Source organism: Centropristis striata, chromosome 13, assembly GCF_030273125.1.
Source record: "Centropristis striata isolate RG_2023a ecotype Rhode Island chromosome 13, C.striata_1.0, whole genome shotgun sequence".
Taxonomy (NCBI): Eukaryota; Metazoa; Chordata; class Actinopteri; order Perciformes; family Serranidae; genus Centropristis; species Centropristis striata.
The window spans coordinates 32,299,700-32,322,861 of record NC_081529.1 but is presented as its reverse complement, the minus strand read 5'-3'; the positions used below and the strand labels follow the sequence as shown (position 1 = coordinate 32,322,861).

The window sequence follows — 23,162 nt, the reverse complement described above, 5'->3', positions numbered from 1 at the left end:
CGCCATGACGTTGTATTCGTCGCGGTGCAGAGCGGCAGGGATTCATCTTGCCTTGATGCCTTCATGCGTCATCTTTGTCCGTCTGCTTCCATCTGCCAGAGTGCTATGAGCAGCTTAGATGTAAAGGCGTAACTTTCAGGTAATTTTTCGCATATTACCGCTATTTTTCCAAATGTAAGTGACGTCAACTGATGTGGCTTTTCTCTAAAAACTCGTTATTTAGTTAACGGCAACTCGTTCCTTTCTTTCGGCGGGCGGTTGCAGCGTAAATGTAGGTAAAACTTGACGCTAACGTACGTTAACGTTGTCGGTTATTTGCAATTAAGCTCAAACACGCAACCTAGATCAGCTCTTTTTAAATAAGTTAATACTACTGAGACAGTAGTATTTAAATAACACGAAAACAAACTATGTTAACGCTATATTTGCTCCGGATAACCAGGAGATAAACCTAAATAACGTTACACAAGTTTAACGTTAGCTAACGTCAGGTGTGACACATTTATTACTTCGAATGGTTTATGTGGGTTTTAAACACGTGGCTGATATTCTCGCGCCAATATCTCACTTTTTCAGAAAATACTTTGTGCTTGTGTTGAATGTGTTGATTTCAGTGGCGGTTCTACACAGGGGCCTCCAGGGGCCACTGCCCCTGTAAAGAAGCCTTTGGCCCCTGCTGTGGCCCCTGTAATTTTGTGTCTTTTTTTTAATAATGTTGTGTCTTTTTTAAATAATTTTGTGTCTTTTTTTGTAATTCTGTGTCTTTTTTTGTAATTCTGTGTCTTTTTTGGGTCATTTTGTGTCTTTTTTGGGTCATTTTGTTTCTTTTTTTAAGTAATTTAGTGTCTTTTTTTGTAATTCTGTGTCTTTTTTTGTAATTCTGTGTCTTTTTTGGGTCATTTTGTGTCTTTTTTGGGTCATTTTGTTTCTTTTTTTAAGTAATTTAGTGTCTTTTTTTGTAATTCTGTGTATTTTTTTGTAATTCTGTGTCTTTTTTGGGTCATTTTGTGTCTTTTTTTAATAATTTTGTGTCTTTGGGTCATTTTGTTTCTTTTTTAAGTAATTTAGTGTCTTTTTTTGGTAATTCTGTGTATTTTTTTGTAATTCTGTGTCTTTTTTGGGTCATTTTGTGTCTTTTTTAATCATTTTGTGTCTTTTTTGGGTCATTTTGTTTCTTTTTTAAGTAATTTAGTGTCTTTTTTTGGTAATTCTGTGTATTTTTTTGTCATTTTGTGCCTTTTTTGTGTCATTTTGAGGGTTAAGTTGTGTCAAATTAATAATAAAATGATCAATTTATAACAATGAACAATGAAACAATTCTAACCTTTTTTTTGTTCAAACAATATCTCATTGTACACAAAAGAAACCCAGAATGTGAACATTGTATGATAGTTTAACTCTATGGAGTCTTATGGGGCTATTTTGTCCATTTTTGAATCCTTTTCATGTCTTTGTAAGTCATTTTGTGTCTTTTTTGGACATTTGTGTCTTTTTTTGTGTCTTTTTTTGGTAATTTTGTGTCTGTTGTTGTGTCATTTTTAGTTATTTTGTGTCTTTTTTGGTTATTTTGTGTATTTTTTGTCATTGGTGTCATTTATGTTTCTTTTTTTGTGTCTGTTTTAGTTATTTTGTGGGGTTTTTTTGGGGTAATTTTGTGTCTTTTTTTGGTCATTTTGTGTCTTTTTCAAGACATTCAAAGATTTTGAATGCTTAAATATCATCTTTGCCATTCTTTCATGTGCTAATGTGCCCCTCTGATTAAACACTGGCCCCTCATTGGCCCCCACAGTAAAATTGGTCTAGAACCGCCACTGAATGGTTTATGTGTGGGTTTTATACACGTGGCTGATATTATAGCGCCAATATCTCACTTTTTCAGAAAATACTTCGTGCTTGTGTTGAATGTGTTGATTTTTTGGTGACCTGTTGGTTGACCTGAATTTGCCCATATAATCCCTGCTATGATCCCCCAGTGAATGAGCTGTGGGCAGCAGCCAGTTTGATGACAGTGGAGGATTTTGCTGTTATTGTTGTCACACAAACTGTTCTGCGGACTCCGTCAATGTGTGTGATAAGCTTGCATTTCTTTTGAAAACACCTGTTATATTTTGACCCCTCAGAAATAAGTTTTAAAAAAAGTATTTATATGTATATCCTTTATTTAACCAGGTTAAAGTCTCATTGAGATTTAATAAATCTCTTTTATAAGGGAGACCTGGCCATGAAAGCAGCATAAAAAGAGACTAGTTACAACATTTAAAGCAGGGGTCTCAAACTCAAATTACCTGGTGCTGGAGGCAGTATCAAAATGACTAAAAAAAGACACAAAATTACAAAAAAAAAGACACAAAATGACAGAAAGAAAACTAATTGACCAAAAAAAGACACAAAATGACCAAAAAAGACACAAAATGACCAAAAATTACACAAAATGACCCAAAAAATACACAAAATTACTATAAAAAAAAGACACAAAATTACCAAAAAAATACACAAAATTACTAAAAAAAAAAGACACAAAATTACAAAAAAAAAGACAAAAAATTACCAAAAAAATACACAATTACAAAAAAAAGACACAAAATTACAAAAAAAAAAGACAAAAAATTACCCAAAAAAAAAGACACAAAATTACATTACATAACATTTCCACTTCAACAACACGGCAGATAATAAAAGGTCCGGTAGCAGCTGCCTTTCTTTTTGTTAATGTCGTCATAGAAACAAGTGAAACAAAGCTCCAGCTGGAGCAATAAAGGGACCTTCCACACACAACACGGTAAAGTGCTATTGATATAAAACTCACATTAAACTTTCATATCAAGGTGGGGGCCACAAAATATCGTCACGAGGGCCGCGAGTTTGAGACCCATGATTTAAACACAGTTAACATAAACAATTAAATACAAATCCAGCCATCACAACAACAGTGAAGGAGCCTCAGTAGAGACTTATAAGGATCAGTCACACTGACCAAGAGAGACCAAGAAATTATTTCTTTTTCCTTTTAGAATGGATTTAAATTCACCGATTGTGATCAACTCAGACTATTTCCTATATTTCTTATTTCTCACACAGCGTGACGTCTCTCAGGTGTAACTTGGATGCTACCAGCTATAATGGAAAACACTACTGAAGACTACAGGATCCAGTCATTTGACCTGGACACACAGATATTGCTGAAAACAGCCTTGAAAGGTTAGCTTATTATCATTTTATTATGATTATTATTAGGGCTGGGCAATATGGACCAAAAGTCATATCGAAAACCGATATCTATCCTGATATTTTTATCGCAAAGTGAGAGCAAATGTTCAGTCAAAGTCAAATATGACATGTCACAAGTAGTTTTATTGAAACTGTTTATTTAAGTGAACATAAATACTGTATAACAGGAGTTATATAAAGTTCACATTTAAATAAAAAAATATCTTAAATAATTTGAACTACAGTCATGTAAAAAATAAAAATATTAGACCATTGTTTTCTTCAATTTCTTGTTCATTTAATGGCTGATACAGCTAAAGTTACATTTGTTTGGACAAATATAATGATAACAAAAAAAATTGCTCATAAGAGTTTAATTTAAGAGCTGATATCCAGACATTTTCCATGTTTTTCCTTGTTAATAACCAACAACATAAACAAGAAAACCATAGAAAATGAATCACTTTGTGATGAAAATATCGGGATATATATCTTATATCAATATTTAGCCAAAATATATTGGGATATTTGGTCCTTATCGCCCAGCCCTACCCTGTGGTGAAAAATATTTCCCACCTCCAGCATTTAAGTTGCCCACCCCCGATCTAGGAATTGCAGCAATGTTGAATAATTATTCTCAAGAGCCTTTCCTGTATTGGCATGTTGCTGAAAACTGGTCAGCAGTGTGAATGGTAAGCTTTTTGTAAATGTAATTTTTGTTTATTTCAGATCCAAGTTCAGTAAACCTGGACAAGGTGTCCAATATCATAGTGGATCAGTCTCTGAAGGACCAGGTGTTCAGTAAAGAGGCTGGACGGATCTGCTACACCATCGTTCAGGTACACACTGTCTGCAGATTAATGTGGCATTTAACAGTCGTTGTTGTAGTGATCATGACGGTGCACCACTGAGACAGGGATTTAAGAAACGGGAGCAGGATTTAAACTTTTGATGAGTCTAAAGTCAATTCTTAATCCTTTTACCTTATTAATGCCCAACTGGTAGTTTACAATCAAGCAACAGGAGGCTTTTAATCCAGCTTACACACACCGATGTGTCTCCTGACTTTTGTTTTCTGCCTTCTCTACGGAAAAAAATATTTGAGTTATGACTTCATTCTCAGAATTCAGATTTTAAACTCAGAATTCTGACTTTATTCTCAGAATTCAGATTTTAAATTCAGAATTCTGATTTTAAACTCAGAATTATTACTTTATTTTCAGAATTCTGATTTTAAACTCGGAATTCTGACTTAAAACTCAGAATCCTGACTTTATTCTCAAAATTCTGATTTTAAACTCAGAATTCCGACTTTAAACTCAGAATTATGACTTTATTCTCAGAATTCAGATTTTAAACTCAGAATTATGACTTTATTCTCAGAATTCTGACTTTAAACTCAGAATTATGACTTTATTCTCAGAATCCTGACTTTATTCTCAGAATTCTGATTTTAAACTCAGAATTCAGATTTTAAACTCAGAATTCTGACTTAAAACTCAGAATTCTGACTTTATTCTCAGAATTCTGACTTTATTCTCAGAATTCTGATTTTAAACTCAGAATTCCGACTTTAAACTCAGAATTATGACTTTATTCTCAGAATTCTGACTTTAAACTCAGAATTATGACTTTATTCTCAGAATTCTGAAAATCAGAACTCAAATATCTTTTCCTTGTGTGGCCCTAACCCTGTTCCGTACTTCTCTGTGACTTCTCTGGGTCTCTTGGTGGTGCAGGCCGAGGCCAAGCAGAACAACGGGAACGTCTTCAGGAGGAACCTGTTGAATCGGCTCCAGCAGGAGTTCAAGAAGCGAGAGGAGACCAGGGGCCGCTCGCTGCAGGAGTGGGTCTGCTACGTCACTTTCATCTGCAACGTCTTCGACTACCTCAAAGTCAGTGGTGTTTTTATTCCCGTTATCACATTATCTTCACCACATATCGTCACACTGTTAAAATAATCGCCTAAGTCATTTTTTGTCAAAATTGTTTTTTTTTGCCTAAATCGTCTCCTCATAGCCACCTATGGTAAAATCACCTACATCCTCAGTTGATCAGATCATGTGATTTTACCCCTTTAACCCATAAGAACCCACAGTGACACCCATGTAACAAACACTTTAAATATTCTAGGACAGGGGTCTCAAACTCAAATTACCTGGGGGCCACTGGAGGCAGTATCAAAATGACCAAAAAATCTAAATTACTTAAAAAAGACAGACAAAATGACTTAAAAAGACACAAAATGACCAAAAAAGACACAAAATTACTAAAAAAAAAAAGGACACAAAATGACAGAAAAAAACTAAATTACTTAAAAAAGACACAAAAAAGACACAAAATTACTAAAAAAGAGACACAAAATGACCAAAAAAGACACAAAATGACTGAAAAAACACTAAATTACTTAAAAAAGACAAAAAAAAGACACTAAATTACTAAAAAAAAAACCCACATCATAAATATGTTCTGCGTGGTTCACTTGGTCTGTGATATATCCCCCATAACTTTCCTTTATGGATAACTGGGTCTGGGTTCTTATGGGTTAAGATAATGGCCTATGTCAAGTGTGTGACTGAAGTGGATTTATTATGCCTAAGTCAAAATAAAAACTGAAAAAAACTATTTTTTTAACCAGTTACTATTCAGAGCAGAATTCCTAAATTAGTCTGGATCAAAGCATTAATTACATCTTGTGTTCATAGTAGAAGATGTAAAACTGTACATGTTTCTCTCTTGTTGCTGCAATATCTCTTCATCTTCCTTGTAAGTTTGGGAAAATGAGCCTAGAAGGTGTGGCTCCAGTTCACTTTCACAGTGACTCAGGTTTCAGCTTGATAATGGCCATTGTGGTTTTTCACAGGTCAACTCTTTCATGGGGACAATCAATGCTCATTTTCTTCATGAACAAAAGGGAAATTAAATCAGGGACTTAAAATCTTAAAAAATCTTTACCATGCCGTGGTGTTGGCATCAGTTTTTTCAGCACAACATCAGCTTTATGAGCTGATAGTTATTTTTTCACTTTGATTTACTGGATCAATATTTTGAGCCCAATAGAAACAAAAAACAACAACAACAATGTAAAATCAGATTTTAAAAATGATATATCTATTTTTAAATCATTTTCATCCTCAATGAAGTATTTTAAATCAAGTCAAATATGTAAGATCACTTCACATGGAGACAAAAAACTGCTGAGTGCAAATACATAAAGTGCCTGGAATACATGTGCAAATTAGTTTTAGTCATAGGAATAAAGTGCATAGATCACATGTGAGTTAAAGTTTCCAAGTGTTGAAAATGGTTGCAAATTTAATATAAAAAAAGGTTGAGGATGACTTTTTTATACTAAATATATTAAATCTCTTCTTTTTACTGTCACCATCAATCAAAAACTAGGATGTAGTTTATATTGTGACGTCATGAAGACGTAGAATGAAGAAGTAATGTGCTGGTGCTTTCGTATTAACACACGGACCTTAATGTAAGTTTTAAGCTCTGCCAGCTGCTTTAAGTGCTCTGTGTGTTTGTGTTGCCGTCCAGGTGAACAACATGCCGATGGTGGCTCTGGTCCATCCTGTGTACGACTGTCTGATCAGACTGGCCCAACCTGACGCTCTACTGAACGAGGAGGAGGTGAGAAACAATGCCTACTTCTTTCTCCTTTTCTTATGAAACGTGTATTTTTATAAAATGTATTTAGTAAGATACTTTTTCTCTAGTTTGTTTACAGGTACATCTCAAAAAATTAGAATATTGTGAAAAAATCAATATTTTTATCTTGTTATTAGCAGGGTTCGTACAGGTGCTTGAAACCCTTGGAAATGCTTTAATTTTATTTTTGTGTTTTCAAGGTTTGAAAAGTGCTTGAATTTTGGGTAAAGTGCTTAAATTGTATCTGCATTTCTTTAACAACAAAATCCTATAGAACAGAAATATAATTAGTTGGAGAACCTGAAATGAAAACGTAAAATAATCATTTTCAGTATGTATGTATTCGAAGAAATATGTAATTTACAGGGCTCATACGGATGCTTGAAATCCTTGAAAATACTTGATTCAAGGTTTTAAAAGTGGTTGGATTTTGGATAAAGTGCTTGAAATTCTAACTGTATTTCTCTTGCAATCTGACTATAGATAATCACATGTTCAATGAAAAAAAAACTAAATTGAATATTGAGATTAGCAAACTGTACTTTTGGTTGTTAAAAGCGTAAAAACCATCGCTGTCGGTATGGTTGAGTGAAAATACCCCTTTTAGCATGTAAGTACTCATCTAAAAACATGCAACTTACAACCGTTGTAAGGTCCTGGAAAAGCTTGAAAATGGACCTTGAAAGTCCTTGAAAAGTGCTTGAAATTGACCACTGAAAAAGTGTACAAACCTTGAATTTACCACAGCTCTAAGATGCTGGAAAAGCTTGAAAATGGACCTGGAAAATGCTTGAAAAGTGCTTGAAATTGACCTTACAAAAGGTGTACGAACCAAGGTTATTATAGTTAACGAAAACTAGAATTGAAAAAACATTTTCGTTAACTGAAATAAAAATAAAAACTAGAGTTGAAAAAAAAAAAAAAACGATAACCAACTGAAACTGTATTGTGTGGTTACAAGACTAACAAAAATTATAGTGAAAATGTCCTTCGTTTTCGTTTTTGTCAACTTTTTTCATTCATAATTCAGTGTTTCTATTTGAACATGCAGCACATGGTAAATATGTTTACTGAGACTGGGATGTCTACACTCCAACCAAAATTCAAATATAAGGCTAATAAATAAAGGCAAAATTTATTATGACCTCTTTGAATCTGGCACCCAACACATAGCCCATTACAAAAAAAATAAAACTAACACTAAAACTAATGAAAACTAAACTAAAACTTGAAAATTCACTCTAAAAACTAACTGAATTTTTTTTATTATTTTTTTTTATAATATGTTTATTGTGCAAACTTCAAAGCATATTACAGACAAAACACAAATCAGCTGTAAATAGGAAGTCTGACATTTTCTTGCTTCCTTTTCCCTAGAGGTAAATCTAGTCGTAGGAGAGCATCCAGACAAAATACCAATTTACCAACATCCCCGATTCAACCACCCACCCACCCAGCCTGATCTTGCACAATGTACAAAGTTCACTTCATGTGGTAAATAAAAGGTCAAGAAAGAAAATAAAATAAAAAAGAAAAGAATAGAATAGCAACCATTGTAATAATAACAATAAATAAGTAAATAATAGTAATAATAATAATACTACTAATGTCCATAACAATAACACAATAACAAAAACAGAAATTATGGTCAAATTTAAGAGTCTATCAAAGTTAAAGAGTTGACATAGGAGAGAAAGGGGTCCCATATTCTGTGATATCTTTTCACAGATCCTCAAAACTAACTGAATTTGAAGACAAAAATTCACAACGAAATTAAAACTAATGAAAAATCCAAAACTATTATAACCTTGGTACGAACTCTGTATTAGACCAGAGGTGGAAAAAGTATTCAGATCTCTTACTTAAGTAAAAGTACTAATACCACACTGTGAAATTACTCCACTACAAGTAAAAGTCCTGCATTCAAAATGTACTTAAGTGAAAGTACAAAAGTATCAGCATCAAAATGTACTTAAAGTATCAAAAGTAAAAGTACTTGTTATGCAGAATGGAGCCACTTAGATTGTTTTATATATTCCAAATATCATATTAAATTATTATTATTGATGCATTTATGTATACAGCGTTTTAATTTTCTCAAGGTAGGGCTCATATTGACTATTTAATATTCTGTTATGAGGTTTATTTAAAAAAGTGTCTAATCACCTAAATTTATTGTGTTTTTTTATGTTAAACCTCGAGTGAAAAGTAACTAAAGCTGTCAGCTAAAGGTAGTGGAGTAAAAAGTACAATATTTGCCTCAAAATGTAGTGAAGTAGAAGTATAAAGTGACATAAAATGGAAATACTCAAGTAAAGTACAAGTACCTCAAAATTGTACTTAAGTACAGTAGTTGAGTAAAAGTACTTAGTTACATTCCACAACTGTATTAGACAGACTTTTTCTGCAGTGTTCCTCCTCCCTGACTGCCATGTTTCCTCCTCGTCTGCAGGTGGACTGCTTGGTGCTGCAGCTGCATCGTATCGGGGAGCAGCTGGAGAAGGTGAACGGCCCGCGGATGGACGAGCTCTTCTTCCTGCTGCGGGACGGCTTCCTGCTGCAGGAGGGCCTCTCCTCCATGGCCCGCCTGCTGCTGCTGGAGATCCTGGAGTTCAGGGCCGGAGGCTGGCTGCTCAGCTCCACCGCCCACAAGTACTACTACAGCGAACTGGCCGACTAGGACCGCGGCGAGGCCGAGGGCGCTGAGCGGCTCTTCTTCCAGCACCGTGGATTCACTGATTATAAAAACCAGCAGATTTGTGACGGACAGCGACATCCTCCAGGGAGAACAGAGGAAGGTTTAAGAAGCCGGCGGTTCATAAACTGTAAAAAGACTTTTTGATTTTGCTGGATTGTTCCTGCGTTTGATAATATCACTGAGACGTGGTGCCGTGGATGTGGAATGTGCAATAGTTCAAAGGCGTTGAAGTTAAGTTAACGAGGTTTTTAGCCACATTCAGGTTCACTTTGTTTTAGAGTTTGATCGCAGCTAAGGAAGCTGGAGATATTTTTATGGGTTTTTTTATATATATATAGAGAGAGAGAGAGCTCGCGGGCATTCCTGTTTTAAGAAAACATTTCAAAGTCCAACTTGTTTTTTTGCACCAAATCCAAAGGACTTGGAACAAACATTCCAGTCAGATGCAAGACGCCGATTTGGTCTTTGCTTTACTTTTTTTAAATTTTCGTGTGACCAAATTTAATTGAAAATCGACATTTTAATTTTCAAGTTGAATATCTTTAGTGTAGAATTGACATTTTACAGAATGTTTGAATGCAGTTAGAAGGAGTTTTCTGCCCAGTTCGTCCCGAAGGATTCCTGTGTTACTGTTGGGCTTCATGTTGTTACATGAGCTGGTTTTGTTAGATGGAGCATTGTCTTAATTCAGGGACCTTCTTCTATGTTACAGCTCAACTGGTACATTAAAGACCAACAGATTAGTTACAGTTCATACTATATAGCCTGTGTTATATGTCAGACACTTAATACATTTCTTGTTAAACAGCTCGTGCCAATATAACAACAGCATCATCCAATACTTCCTGAGTAAGTCTAAGCTCCTAGTTTGTAGATTAGGGAGTTTTGCATTAAAAATTTAAATAGATAGTTGAGGTGCTGGAGGACAGTGGTGAAGGAAGAACTCAGATCATTTGCTGAAATAGAAGAAGCACTATCACAAGCTAAAAATCCTGGATTTAAAGATTTAATTAACCCTTTGATGCACAACATATAAACAACATGGGTCAAAAATGACCTGCATTCATTTCCATGTTATTTAATGCTGCTGTGTGTTTCTGTGCTCTATCTTTTTAAATCAATTTATTTTATGATTGAGTAGTCCAAGTATTCTTTAAATATCTTTTTTTATTACAACAGATCATTATATCTATTTTTCCTTTCATACTTTATGAAGAAAAATCGTTTTTGTATTATTATCAATTTTACACACATGGGTCAAAAATGACTCATTCATCCGAATTTGATTTAAAATTAAATGACCTAATAATATAATAATAGTAATTTGTTTCAAATAGTTACTTAAGCAGTAAGAGGGGCCAAACACTCATATATTTAATATATTTAACATGTTTATGTATCATTTTGTCACACATACTGGAAGGTATTCACAGCGCTCCACTTTTTCCACATTTTGTCATGTTTTATTCCAAAATCATTTTTCCTTAAAATTATACACACAATACCCCATAATTACATTTTTGACCCATGTTGTGCATTAGAAGCGTAGTGATACAAAAAGGGTTTTTATTCAAAAAGTAAGAAATGAAAACAAAAAATTAGGATTTATGATGATCAAAAACAAGTTGATTGAGGAAAACCTGGAATACTGAATGATGAAATTAATTTATTGCAAAGATATAGAATATAAAAACTCAGTCGGGTCACTTTAGACCCATGTTGTGCATCAAAGGGTTAAGTGAAAACAAATGCAAAGTGTCCCATATCAGACTCAAATTATTGATGCATTAATGTGTACATTATTTGCATGTTACATTTAATGTTGCAGCTAAAAAAGCAGGACTAATTGTATTTACTTTATATGCTGCTGGGTAGCTTGTGAATTTCCCATCTGGAAATCTTATCTTAATCGAAAATAATTTATTGTTGATTGCATTTTTGTATTATTAATCTGAAAAAATGACACATTTCCCATATACAGGTGCATCTGAATTAATTAGAATATGATAGAAAAGTTTATTTGTCATAATTAAATTCAAAAAGTGGAAATAATACATTGTATAGATCCATTACACACAGAATAAAACATTTCATGTCTTCATTTATGTAATTTATTCTAATTATGATTATGGCTTACATCTAATGAATACCTAAAATTCAATGTTTAAAAAAAAAAAGGTAATATTTAAAAAGACCAATTTTAAAAAGTATGTTTAATATGGAAATGTCCATCTATATGACTCAATACTTGATTAGGGCTGTTTGACTTGAACTACTGGAAATAGACTTTTCCATCATATTCTAATTTATTGAGATGCACCTGTATATGGGAAATATGTCCTTTTTTTAGATTAATAATACAAAAATGCAATCAACAATACATTGTTTACTTGAGTAAATGTGCTTGGTTCTCTTCCATCACTGCTGCAGCAGGTTTTTATCTCTCGTCACTAATCAGTCGTGAGTATAGAGCTAGTAGTATTTCTGGTAGCACTTTATATTAAGGAACATATATTCAACATTAATTAGTTGCTTATTAGCATGCATATAAGTAACATATTGGCTCTTAATTAGTCATTATTAAGTAGTTATTAATGCCTTATTCTGCATGGCCTTATTATACAACCAGTAAGACATTAACTAAGAGTTTTCCCTCAATAACCTCAGAATTATTGCTTATTAGTAGTAAGTAAGGAAGTTGTTATATATGAGTTATGATATTAATATGCTTTACTTTGTATGGACTTTATAAGTCTCTACATAGTGAACGAAACCATGGAAACAGCAAATAGCCACCTTCTGATGATGAGGATTGGTACACTGTAAAAAAAACAAATACATCAGAAATAGGGCATCAAATGAAAAATTGTATATCACTGCATTAGACACTTTTAATTACCGTAAATCAAAGAATAGCACAAAACTTTTACTTTTTTCTGTCATAAACTGGAAGAAACACACAGTTTTGCTGTAAAATATAACATTTTCATGCAAAATTTATGGAGAAATACCATGATGTGTGAATGAATGACACAATTACCCTAAAAATAACAGGATTATTCAGACTAAATTACAGTTTTTGCTGATATTGACATTTAAATTTAGAATAGAAAATCCACTCACTGTCATTTTTTTACGGTGAAGTTCTGGCAACTACAGCTACCGGTATTTTTCCATAAATTAAACAGATTCTTTTTTACAGTGTAGATTGTAATGTCAAATATTGACATTACAATCTACCAATCCTCATCCAAAAGGAGCCACCAGTCACGTCAAAGGTCTGGAGAAGGTTATTTGCTATTTGCCGTTTCCATGGTTTCGTTCACTATGTAGAGACTTATAAAGTCCATACAAAGTAAAACATATTAAGATCGTAACTCATATACAACAACTTCCTAACTTACTACTAATAAGCAATAATTCTGAGGTTATTGAGGGAAAACTTTTAGTTATTGGCTTACTGGTTGTATAATAAGGCCATGCAGAATAAGGCATTAATAACTACTTAACCCTCTAGAGTCCATGAAACCACCTGCACATTACTTCTTCATGAAATGAAGACATAAAAATGAAGCAACATTGAGCCTTCACCCATCAGCCTGAAATCGGCTAGAAACTCCATACCAGATGTTTTTTTGGATTATATTCGGCCAAGTAAAACCGGAGATAATGTCATATATTTAGTATAAAAATATAGAACTAGATATTGTCCTCATTCTACCTGTTATATGTTATATTTGCAACCTATATTCATATTTGCAACATTTAAAATTCTGTGAATTGAATTGAAATGTGTGATTGAAAATAGAATTTTCAAGATCAGATTTTTTCTTTTGGTTTCAACGTTTTTATCAAATCAAAGTTAAAAATGTATTAACATATAGTTGAGGTAACGCTGAAAAAACCAACATACCAACATGGCATGGTAAAGATTTTTTAACAGATTTTTAAAGGACATAATAGCCCAAGATTTCAGAGGGTTAATGACTAATTAAGAGCCAATATTTGCATGCTAATAAGCAACTAATTAATGTTGACTATGTGTTCCCTATTATAAAGTGTTGCCGTATTTCTCCTCTGACTTCAGCACCACCAGCTCTAAGTATCGGCCAAACTACAGTTAGTAGCTGAGCTCAGTGTGTTGTTACCTTTTGTTGAAATTCAGTGGCGACTTTCACGTCATCAACCAAAGCTGTGCCTTTGATTCAGACACGAGCAAAGGAGACTAAAGTCATGTGCTTCAAATGTTACCACTCTTTGTAAAGCTGTACCTGTAGTTATATGTAAATAGGATTAATATAAAATTGGCAGACAAATCTAATGGGCTGAAATATGTGACAGCAGAAACCGAATTTTTAGTTTTTTATATTTTTATTTTAATTGCTTAACTTGAATAACTGCATTAAAAACCTGAATTTGAAATTATTAGTTTGGAATTGAACATTCAGGTTTCACAATTCAAATTCAGTTTTGCAAAATTAAATTTGAATTTTCTGCGACAAACTAATAAATTCAACTTCAAATTATAATTCAGATTCAGTTTTTCCAATGCAATGATTCAAACTGAACAGTACAAATTCAAATGATGTGATTCTTATTCAGTTTTTTGATGCAATTATTCAAGTTAAGCAATTCAAATTCAAATATGAATAACTCAAATTCAGTTTCAGCCCATACAAATCAACCTCTGGTTGATTCAGAGGAGGGAAAAAAATCATTCAGTGTTAAAAAATGATTGAATTAGAAGCCCAGCAAGGGTCAGGACTTATGTTGTATCATATTTCTAGTTGCAGTTCTCTGTATAAGCTTTAGCTTTAACTCCAGACCAAGTTAAACATAAACTAAAGAGTTAAATAAACTAGGAACAACTAAATTTGAACGCTGTAGACACTCAAAGTCCCTTAGTGACTGGGACACTTTACTGTGACTGCAGTATCTTCTTTATTATACATTTTATTACATGGTTGCAACATTTTTACATCACTCAATTCCAATTTTGGGTTGTACATTTATTGCAGGTTACTTGTAATAAACATTGGAAGTTTTTCCTTAAGTGTGTGTTTACTGTGTGATAATTAACTGAGCACAACACAATTACATTTTTCAATACAAAAAAGTGTCAGAAGTCCATATTTCACTGTTGTTCTACAGCTTTTTTTTTTTTACAGCGTCGTCCTCCCAACAAAAGGGTTTTCAGGTCTGAGCAACAAAATGTCCCTTAAAGGAACACTCCACCGTTTTTTCATATTAAAACATGTTATTCGGTCAAGTAAGACGAGTTGATACAGACCTCTTGCGTCTCAATGCGTGCACTCAATCGCCCTGGCGCGCGGCGCCACTTGGCTAGCACTTAGCTTAGCCCAGTTCATTCAGTTCATCACAGTTCATCACTCCTGAAAAATCTTCTCCCCTCAGGAGTGATGATATTACTGCGCCGAGTCGAAGTGCTCCCAAGTGCTATTCCGCCATACATTATAGTTATCCTTTTTATCCGCTTAGAAAAGCGCCACGTTTTATTTTGTGTCGCCATACTTGGTCGTTTAACTACTCGTGTAGCTGTATTTAAATAGGGAAAACGTGGAGGAGTTTGGTCGCTTCTAACTGTCCATCTGTTTGGATCCTAATGAATGAACTGGGCTAAGCTAAGTGCTAGCCAAGTAGCTCCGCGCGCCAGGGCGATTGAGTGCACGCATTGAGACGCAAGAGGTCTGTATCAACTCGTCTTACTTGACCGAATAACATGTTTTAATATGAAAAAACGGTGGAGTGTTCCTTTAATCTTCCCCACGTCCATCCAGTCTCTGAAACACTTAGATTTCAGTCCCGATTTCTGGCGTTTCTTTCTTCCTTTCTACCACCAGCGGAAGTGAGCGAAGGCTCTGTTGGATTCGGCCATCTTGTGCATCTCTAACTTCTTCTTTATGACGTTTCCCTCCTTCTCAGACGCTGCCATCAGTTCCTGGGTGAGTTTTTCGTACATGAGCGTGCGTCGGTGTCTGTTGTCTCTGCACTCTGTGATCATCCACTTCATGGCGAGGAAGCGGCGGCGGTTGTCCGTGAGAGGGATGGGCACCTGGGGGAGGACCAGGGTTAAATAATGGTCAAATACATGGAGAGCACTTATATATACAGGGTTAGTAGACTTATTCAGTGGTCAAATTCAAGCAGTTTTTTTTTATTTTTTTTTGTCATTTACTTTTTATTGGTTTTTGATTTTACATTTAAACGAACAATCAAACATGAAGACCTATAGACAAATACAGAAAATATCAAAGGAAAAGTAATATATATATATATATATACAGTACAGGCCAAAAGTTTGGACACACCCATCTCATTCAATGCGTTTTTCTTTATTTTCATGACTATTTACATTGTAATTCATGATTAATGTACATCTAAAGGAAGTGGATAATAATAATAATAATAATAATAAGTAGCCTCAGGGCCTGATAACTAGCTCCACCCTCCTGTCCAATGTGTGACTTATCTGTGACTACGTCAACTGTGGATCCATGTTGGTATTACTGAAAATATATTTCTGCCTTTATGCTCCACTAGGCTCCTCCCTTTAATGGTTTGGCAGATTTTTTTTCTCAATTATTACAATGAAAGGATGTGTGACTTTATTTTGCTTTCTCTTTAAATTAATATCACCTTTTCATGCCGAATGATTAACAAGTTGGGCTACCAAAACGTGTTCATTTTGGACAAAAACATTATGTACAGTACAGGCCAAAAGTTTGGACACACCTTCTCATTCAATGTGTTTTTTTTTTATTTCATGACTATTTACATTGTAGATTCTCACTGAAGGCATCAAAACTATGAATAAACACATATGGAATTATGTACTTAACAAAAAAAGTGTGAAATAACTGAAAACATGTCTTGTATTTTAGATTCCTCAAAGTAACCACCCTTTGCTTACTAGAATATAAGACATGTTTTCAGTTATTTCACACTTTTTTGTTAAGTACATAATTCCACATGTGTTCATTAATAGTTTTGATGAATTTACAAATGGCATAGTCATGAAAATAAAGGAAACGCATTGAATGAGAAGGTGTGTCCAAACTTTTGGCCTGTACTGTATATCCTGTATATATTTATATCTGTAGGGACAGATATAAAAAATCTTTCCTGCCACATGCCATCACACTGTACAATAACAAATAATAACCTGGTTCATTACATACTGTCTATGCACTTTATGTGTTCTTTATGCACACTGTTCATTGCACCTTATTTGTTTCATAGCACCAACATTTTTATACCGTATATTCATATTTATTCTGCACTGGAATTCTATTCTACTCCTTCTTTAGACACTTTATATTTTATTGTATTTTTTATTGTATTTTTATATTTTATTGCTTGAAGTATGCCTAGGTTGTTCTTTTTACTTAATTGTGTTGTTATTGTCTCTGTGTGTAATGCTGCTGCTACACTGTAATTTCCCAGCTTGGGATAAATAAAGTATATCTATCTATCTATCTATATATATATATAGTTTTGTTTTGTTGTTGTTACTCGTTTGTTTTCTTTGCGGGAGTAATATATATATAATCATTTTCAAGCACCCGTACGACCCTGTTTTATAATTAGGTTTAAGGTACAAGTCCAACAAGCGTTTCTGAGGAAAGATCATCGATCCGTCTCACCTGGTAGTTCTTTCCACCTTTCTGTATGGTGGCCAGCCCGACCACGGGCTTACAGTTGTCCAGAGCCTGGTGAAAAATGGCGTAGGGGTTACACTCGATCTCTTCCCTTTTCCCTTCTGGAGTTTTGTGGTATTTCTCCACCTGCCTCCTCTTTATGGTCTCCAGCGTCTGCAAGCAGAAGAGAGAAATGGTGGTAATTCATAAACCAACAGCGAACCTCTAATGCTGAGCTTCCACCAAAAGATCTCCACAGTCCCTAAAAGACTAAAAACTGAAATCTTTAGTAAATCTAGGAGTTTTACTGGAGTCACCAGTATCTCCATGATTAAGTTCAAGGTAGTAATCTGCTCTGTTTCATATCAGTCTTTTCCTAGTCTTGGGTTTGTCGCAGTGACAATAATAATCGCATAATGGTTTTGGTTATTATCAAGAATTTTTCCATGACTGTAGATGTAAAAATGATCAGAAAAGGACACAAAATTATCGAAATAGACACAAATTGACCAAAAATAGATGTAAAAATGACTAAAAAAGACACAAAATGACCAAAAATAGATGTTGAAATGACCAAAAAAGACACAAAATGACCAAAAATAGATGTTGAAATGACCAAAAAAGACACAAAATGACCAAAAATAGATGTAAAAAAGACACAAAATGACCAAAAATAGATGTTGAAATGACCAAAAAAGACACAAAATGACCAAAAATAGATGTAAAGATGACTAAAAAAGACACAAAATGACCAAAAATAGATGTTGAAATGACTAAAACAGACACAAAATGACCAAAAAAGTATTAAACCAAGTTGCTCTGTTTCATATCAGTCTTTTCCTAGTCTTGGGTGTTGGATCATATCAAACGTGTTTGATATTATCTCAAGTCTCAGTGACGTAACACAATCACCAACCAATAGATGAGCGGGGGAAAGGTCCCCGGTTCAGACCGGCCAGTAAAACCAGTAAAACCACTTCCACAGGAAAAAGGAACATCACAATAATGCCTCAATAAAAATATAGTGATGTCATATATTTAGATGTTTCTTAGTAAAAAGAACAGTAAGGAGACCCACTTAAAATGTATAAATAAATGTATACATAAATAAGTAATAAATAATGGATGATTAATGTGTGATTAACTAAATGAAAGTTGATAGAGCTGATAAATCCGTGTATCATTCGTTCTTTCCATTTTCAATTGGCAATCAAAATTAAATAAAGAAAAATTGACTGGTTATTTTTATTTATTTAAATATTATTTAAATATTAAAATCAAATTCAGTTCTTGTGCATGTTTTTCCATTTCGTATTTTTGATCTGAGCCTAATATTGAAATATGAAAAAACAAGCAAGTTTTTTGTGCTTTTTGTGTTATAATAAAAAACAAATGACAAAATAACCAGTCAATTTTTCATTATTTGATTTTGATTGCCAATTGAAAATGGAAAGAACAAATGATACACGGATTCTGATGAATATAATTATTTAATTAAACACATTATAATTAAATAGGACATAAATGTATATCATGAATTCATTTCTAAATGTTCCTTTCCTCTATCCTTCCTTATATCTATTTTTACTGTAAAATAGTCAACTTTTCATGTCAGAAAAACAGAAACCCTTTTTCAGCTTTGTGAGGAGCATTTTGTGGCGTCTTCTCCTCTTTTCGTTGTTTTTTCAACACAAACCACTGCACACATTAGAGCAGCTGGAGCCAAAAGTTTTACTAAGAGCATGATGGGGAAAAAATTGCATGGTAGGAAAAAGATGCTAAAAGAATCTAGTTGTAGTCTTGTAAATAGTTCCCCTGCTAGATTCACAGTCTGTCTAAAATCTCAGTCTGAGACTAGGCTGGGACTAAAAACGTATAGCCTATAGTTTTCCAAATCTTTTCAAAGTCTTCTGATGTTTAGGGAGCATAAGAGTGAACAGTGTTTGTTTTCTTACCTGTGTTATGATCCTTCTGGCTATAATCTTGTCTCCACCTTTCAGTAGCATGTTGGTGAATTTACTGAAAAGAAAAGACAAAAATGATCAACCTGACGTAAACTCTCAGCTTTGACTAAACCGTCCCGCAGACAGATTGTCTGTGTGTTTGTACCTTTTTTTTATTTCTATTTTTTATTAACGAATAAACAAAAAAGAACAGTGGATTACTTATTAGGAGCCACAATAGGAAAACAAGACACTAAAACACAATTCTAGACAACAAAGACTCAGGAACATATTTGCAAATTAGACGTAATTTAAACACAAATAAGATACAAAGAATAATATAAAGGACGATCACAACAACAACAATGAAAACGACGATACAACAGTACAAAGCCACACGGCGAAATCAGACAAACAAACAACAAAAAAAACAAAAAAAAAGGAAACATGAATTTAGCCCAAACAGAAATATAGAGAGACTGGTAATATACACAGATTCCAGGATAAAAAGAGAATCATATGAAAAGTAGGGCCGGGACTTTAACGCGTTAATTAAGATTAATTAATTACACAAGAATGAACGTGTTAAAAAAATTGACGCATTTTAATCGCACTAATTTTTGCACCGCGGAATGTTTCTCACTGGATGAGTTTCAGGCGGACCGATTATACTGGAGCACCAACTAGCGTTGATGAGTTGAGACAACAACAAACCACAGTGAACATGAAGGAAGAAGCTGATGAGACCTTTGGTTGGCCCCGTGGATGATGGGACATTTAGTTACTAAAAACCAACGGATGGAAGCGTCCATAAGAGCATGGTTGTGTTGCTATGCAACAAGGAATTCACATATCACCGCAGCACATCCAGCCTCAAGTATCACCTCAATGCTAAACATATAGCAGCTAGCGGCTAGTGTGCTAGCTAGCGTGGATTGTGTTTTACTTAAAAAACCAAAGTATTCTAGTTTACAGAAGGTCTACCTACCTATAGGCTACCTGGATTTATGAAATGTACTATATTTCTAAATATGCTTTTGCTACACTTAATGGCAAAAATTGCACTGGTCTGTTGGACTTGAACAAAAATAAACAATATTTTTGTTGCTTAAGCTTCTGTATTCAGTCATTATTCAATGGTATACTAAAAATCCATGTGAAAAAAATGACTTCTCACTGTTCTCAGGTCAAATATTTATATGCGATTAAAATGCGATTAATTTCGATTAATTAATTACAAAGCCTCTAATTAATTAGAATTAGAATTAGAATTAATTTTTTTTAATCGAGTCCCGGCCCCACTTTAGACCAATTGAGTATGGTTTCAGGTCTAGCATTATTAATCCTGGCTGTTGACCTCAAGAAGACAGACATCAAAAAACAATAAAAGCCAGGTTCTCTTGAAATGCGTCTGTGTGTTTGTACTTGATGACTGGGTCGTCGAAGACGGAGCTGCTGACTCCGTTGGTTGCTGCTTTGATCGGTCGGATCGCCTTGAGCTCCTGCTCCTCCTTCTCCTTAGCACTCAGCTTTTCCTTTGGGGTTTCGTAGGCCTCCTTCCTGTACTCTGGCTCCAGGTAGTACGGGTTGTATCTGCTCCACCGAACCAGGAACACACTGCAGACAGACGACACGAGAGAGAGCACAGTGTCAGTAATTGCTCACAGACTTCATATGTGTGTGTGTGTGTGTGTACATGGGCGTAATTTATTGGGGTTGCAACCCAATGTTATAATAGTTTTGGATTTTTCATCAGTTTTATTAGTTTTAAAACAATAAAAACTAAACTAAAACTAAGCATGTTCAATAGAGATGCTGTGTAATGAATCAAGAGAGCCGTTCATACTAGAGGTGCACCGATCGATTGGCACCGATTTCCTTAATTTTGCGGGATCGGCGATCGGCCGATTCTTTTACGTCAGACCGATCTTATCTAGCGATCTTATCTACCTCCGCAAAGGTCTGAAACTATTTATTTTAAGTTCAATATTTTATTAAATATCTCAGACATTGTGATTTCCTTTATTTGTGAAAGAAAATTTGAAAGAAAAGATAATTTTGCATTTCTACCTCTGCAAAGGTCTATTTATTTTAACATTTGAATAGCCACAAAGCTGCTGCATTTGGGCATTTGTTCTTGTTGTACTATAACGAAACCAAAAACTCAGGACACTTTATTTATTTACAGTTCTTTTGTTAGTTTGTCCTGTAAATTGTTGCAATTTATTTTAAGTTCAATATTTTATTAACTACCTCAGACATTTTGATTTCTTTATTTGTTAAAGAAAAATACTGCTGTGTTATTGTTTTTCAATAAAATAAGATTCAAACATTGAAGGTGTATGCTGTGAGTTATAAAAAAAATCGGTATCGGCCAAAATCGGAATAGGCGGGTCAGGCTTTTTCGATGATCGGCCAGAAAATTGCAATCGGTGCACCCCTAATTCACACCAGACATCCTATCCATATGTCTGAGCTGAAGCAGTTCTGAAAGCAAGAATGGTCCAAAATGGTCCTGAACATTGTTCAGATCTGATCTGCAGCTATCAGAAGTGTTTGTTTGAGGCTATTCTGCCCTACAAAGTCTAACTGCAGTAACTACGTTTTTGGTCAAAATTGAGTTATAACTAAAAATGAACCCCCTGATGTCTGTTTTATGTTGTGACAAAGTTTTAGATTTCAATTTTGCTTTATTTCAGATAAATTATTATATTTAAACCACAAAATCAAACTCAAAACCAAGCAGTAATTGCACTTAACACGGTCTGCTTTGGATATACTAATTTAAACATAAAAATAATACAAATTGTAAGTTTATTTGAAAGGGAAATTATTATCTAGATAGTGATGAAGTCAAAAAGTGAGATTAAGTTATATTAAGACTAAACTATAACATTTATTTATAATATTAAGTCTAAAATACGTACATCTTTGAAAAGAGTTGTTAAACACTTTAAATACCCTTCTAACAAAATCAATTGGAAAATGTTTATTCACTGAAAACTAAATATAAAAGCTGAAATAAAACAAAAACATTGTAGTTACTCCACTCTGTTTGTGCATTACTATCAGAACCTTTTACAGCAAAACCAGAGTGCAGTAACTACATTTTTTGGGGTCAAAGGTGAAATAAATCGTCATGATTTTATTAAAAAACTTTAAAGCAGTTCTTCTCAGTTTAACCCTTTGCGTAGTTACTGCAGTTAGACTTTGTAGGGAAGTATTGCTGCCAAAGGAGGTTCAACCAGTTATTAAATCAAGAGTTAATTTACTTTTTTCCACCATCACTATGAATTTTTAATGGATGTGTTCAATAAAGACATGAAATATTAGGCTAAGCACATTGTGTTTGTATATGCTTGGGAGTTCGATGCAGATCAGATCACATTTTATGACAAATTCATGCAGAAAACTAGGTAATTTAAAAGGGTTCACATACTTTTTCTTGCCACTGTATGTTCACATCACAGCTACCTCTGGTCGCTCTACAACCAAATATCTACATTGTTCTGATTCTGAACTGCACTAAACATAGACCCATTATATCAAACAGCCAGCCAACAGCGTATGTTAACAGTGTGTGTCTTTATAAAAGGTTAAATTACCTTGGTGTCCAAGGTTTTAATAATCCTGAGAGGGAAGCAGCCATCTTGGAAACGTGAGTGTCAGTAGGACCCAAGGTTAGTATCCTCCGGAAGACGCCTTCAAAATAAGATGATTATTATTTTTATTTTTTTAAATTGGTGTATCTTCAACGAGATTAAATATTTTATTTTGTTCATTTATTTTATTGCAGGTCTTGCGTGTGGTTTTTTCCCCAATATATATATATCTTTTAAAAATGTATGTATATCAAACAGCAATACATTGCACAGTTACGAACGTAGAAGAAAGGAGTTACAGTAAAATAAACAATGCAAAAAAATAAATATAAATAAGTAATATTAAAAAAAACAGTAACAGTAATTAAATGGAAAAGAAAGAAGTAAAAAACAAATA

The 23,162-nt window shown here is 34.0% G+C and overlaps 2 protein-coding genes across 3 annotated transcripts; one reads left to right on the top strand and one right to left on the bottom strand.

The window, feature by feature from the left end:
- The first annotated feature begins 28 nt into the window (after positions 1-28).
- On the top strand, positions 29-10,316 carry mif4gdb (MIF4G domain containing b). Of its 2 annotated transcripts, none has more exons than XM_059347532.1 (6): positions 29-139; positions 3,079-3,198; positions 3,937-4,046; positions 4,947-5,102; positions 6,754-6,846; positions 9,317-10,316. In XM_059347532.1, the coding sequence occupies exons 2-6, from the start codon at positions 3,105-3,107 to the stop codon at positions 9,542-9,544; spliced, it is 681 nt and encodes a 226-aa protein (XP_059203515.1). In that variant the 5' UTR covers positions 29-139; positions 3,079-3,104; the 3' UTR covers positions 9,545-10,316. The 2 variants fall into 2 exon arrangements, with proteins under 2 accessions (XP_059203515.1, XP_059203516.1); XM_059347533.1 differs by lacking the exon at positions 29-139 and adding an exon at positions 157-271.
- Positions 10,317-14,233: 3,917 nt separating this feature from the next.
- On the bottom strand, positions 14,234-22,836 carry mrps7 (mitochondrial ribosomal protein S7). The gene is made up of 5 exons (XM_059347530.1): positions 22,769-22,836; positions 20,589-20,780; positions 19,176-19,239; positions 17,227-17,394; positions 14,234-15,635 (listed from the first exon to the last, which is right to left on the bottom strand). Exons 1-5 carry the CDS (start codon positions 22,810-22,812, stop codon positions 15,414-15,416), a joined length of 690 nt encoding a protein of 229 aa, XP_059203513.1. The 5' UTR covers positions 22,813-22,836; the 3' UTR covers positions 14,234-15,413.
- Positions 22,837-23,162: the final 326 nt, after the last annotated feature.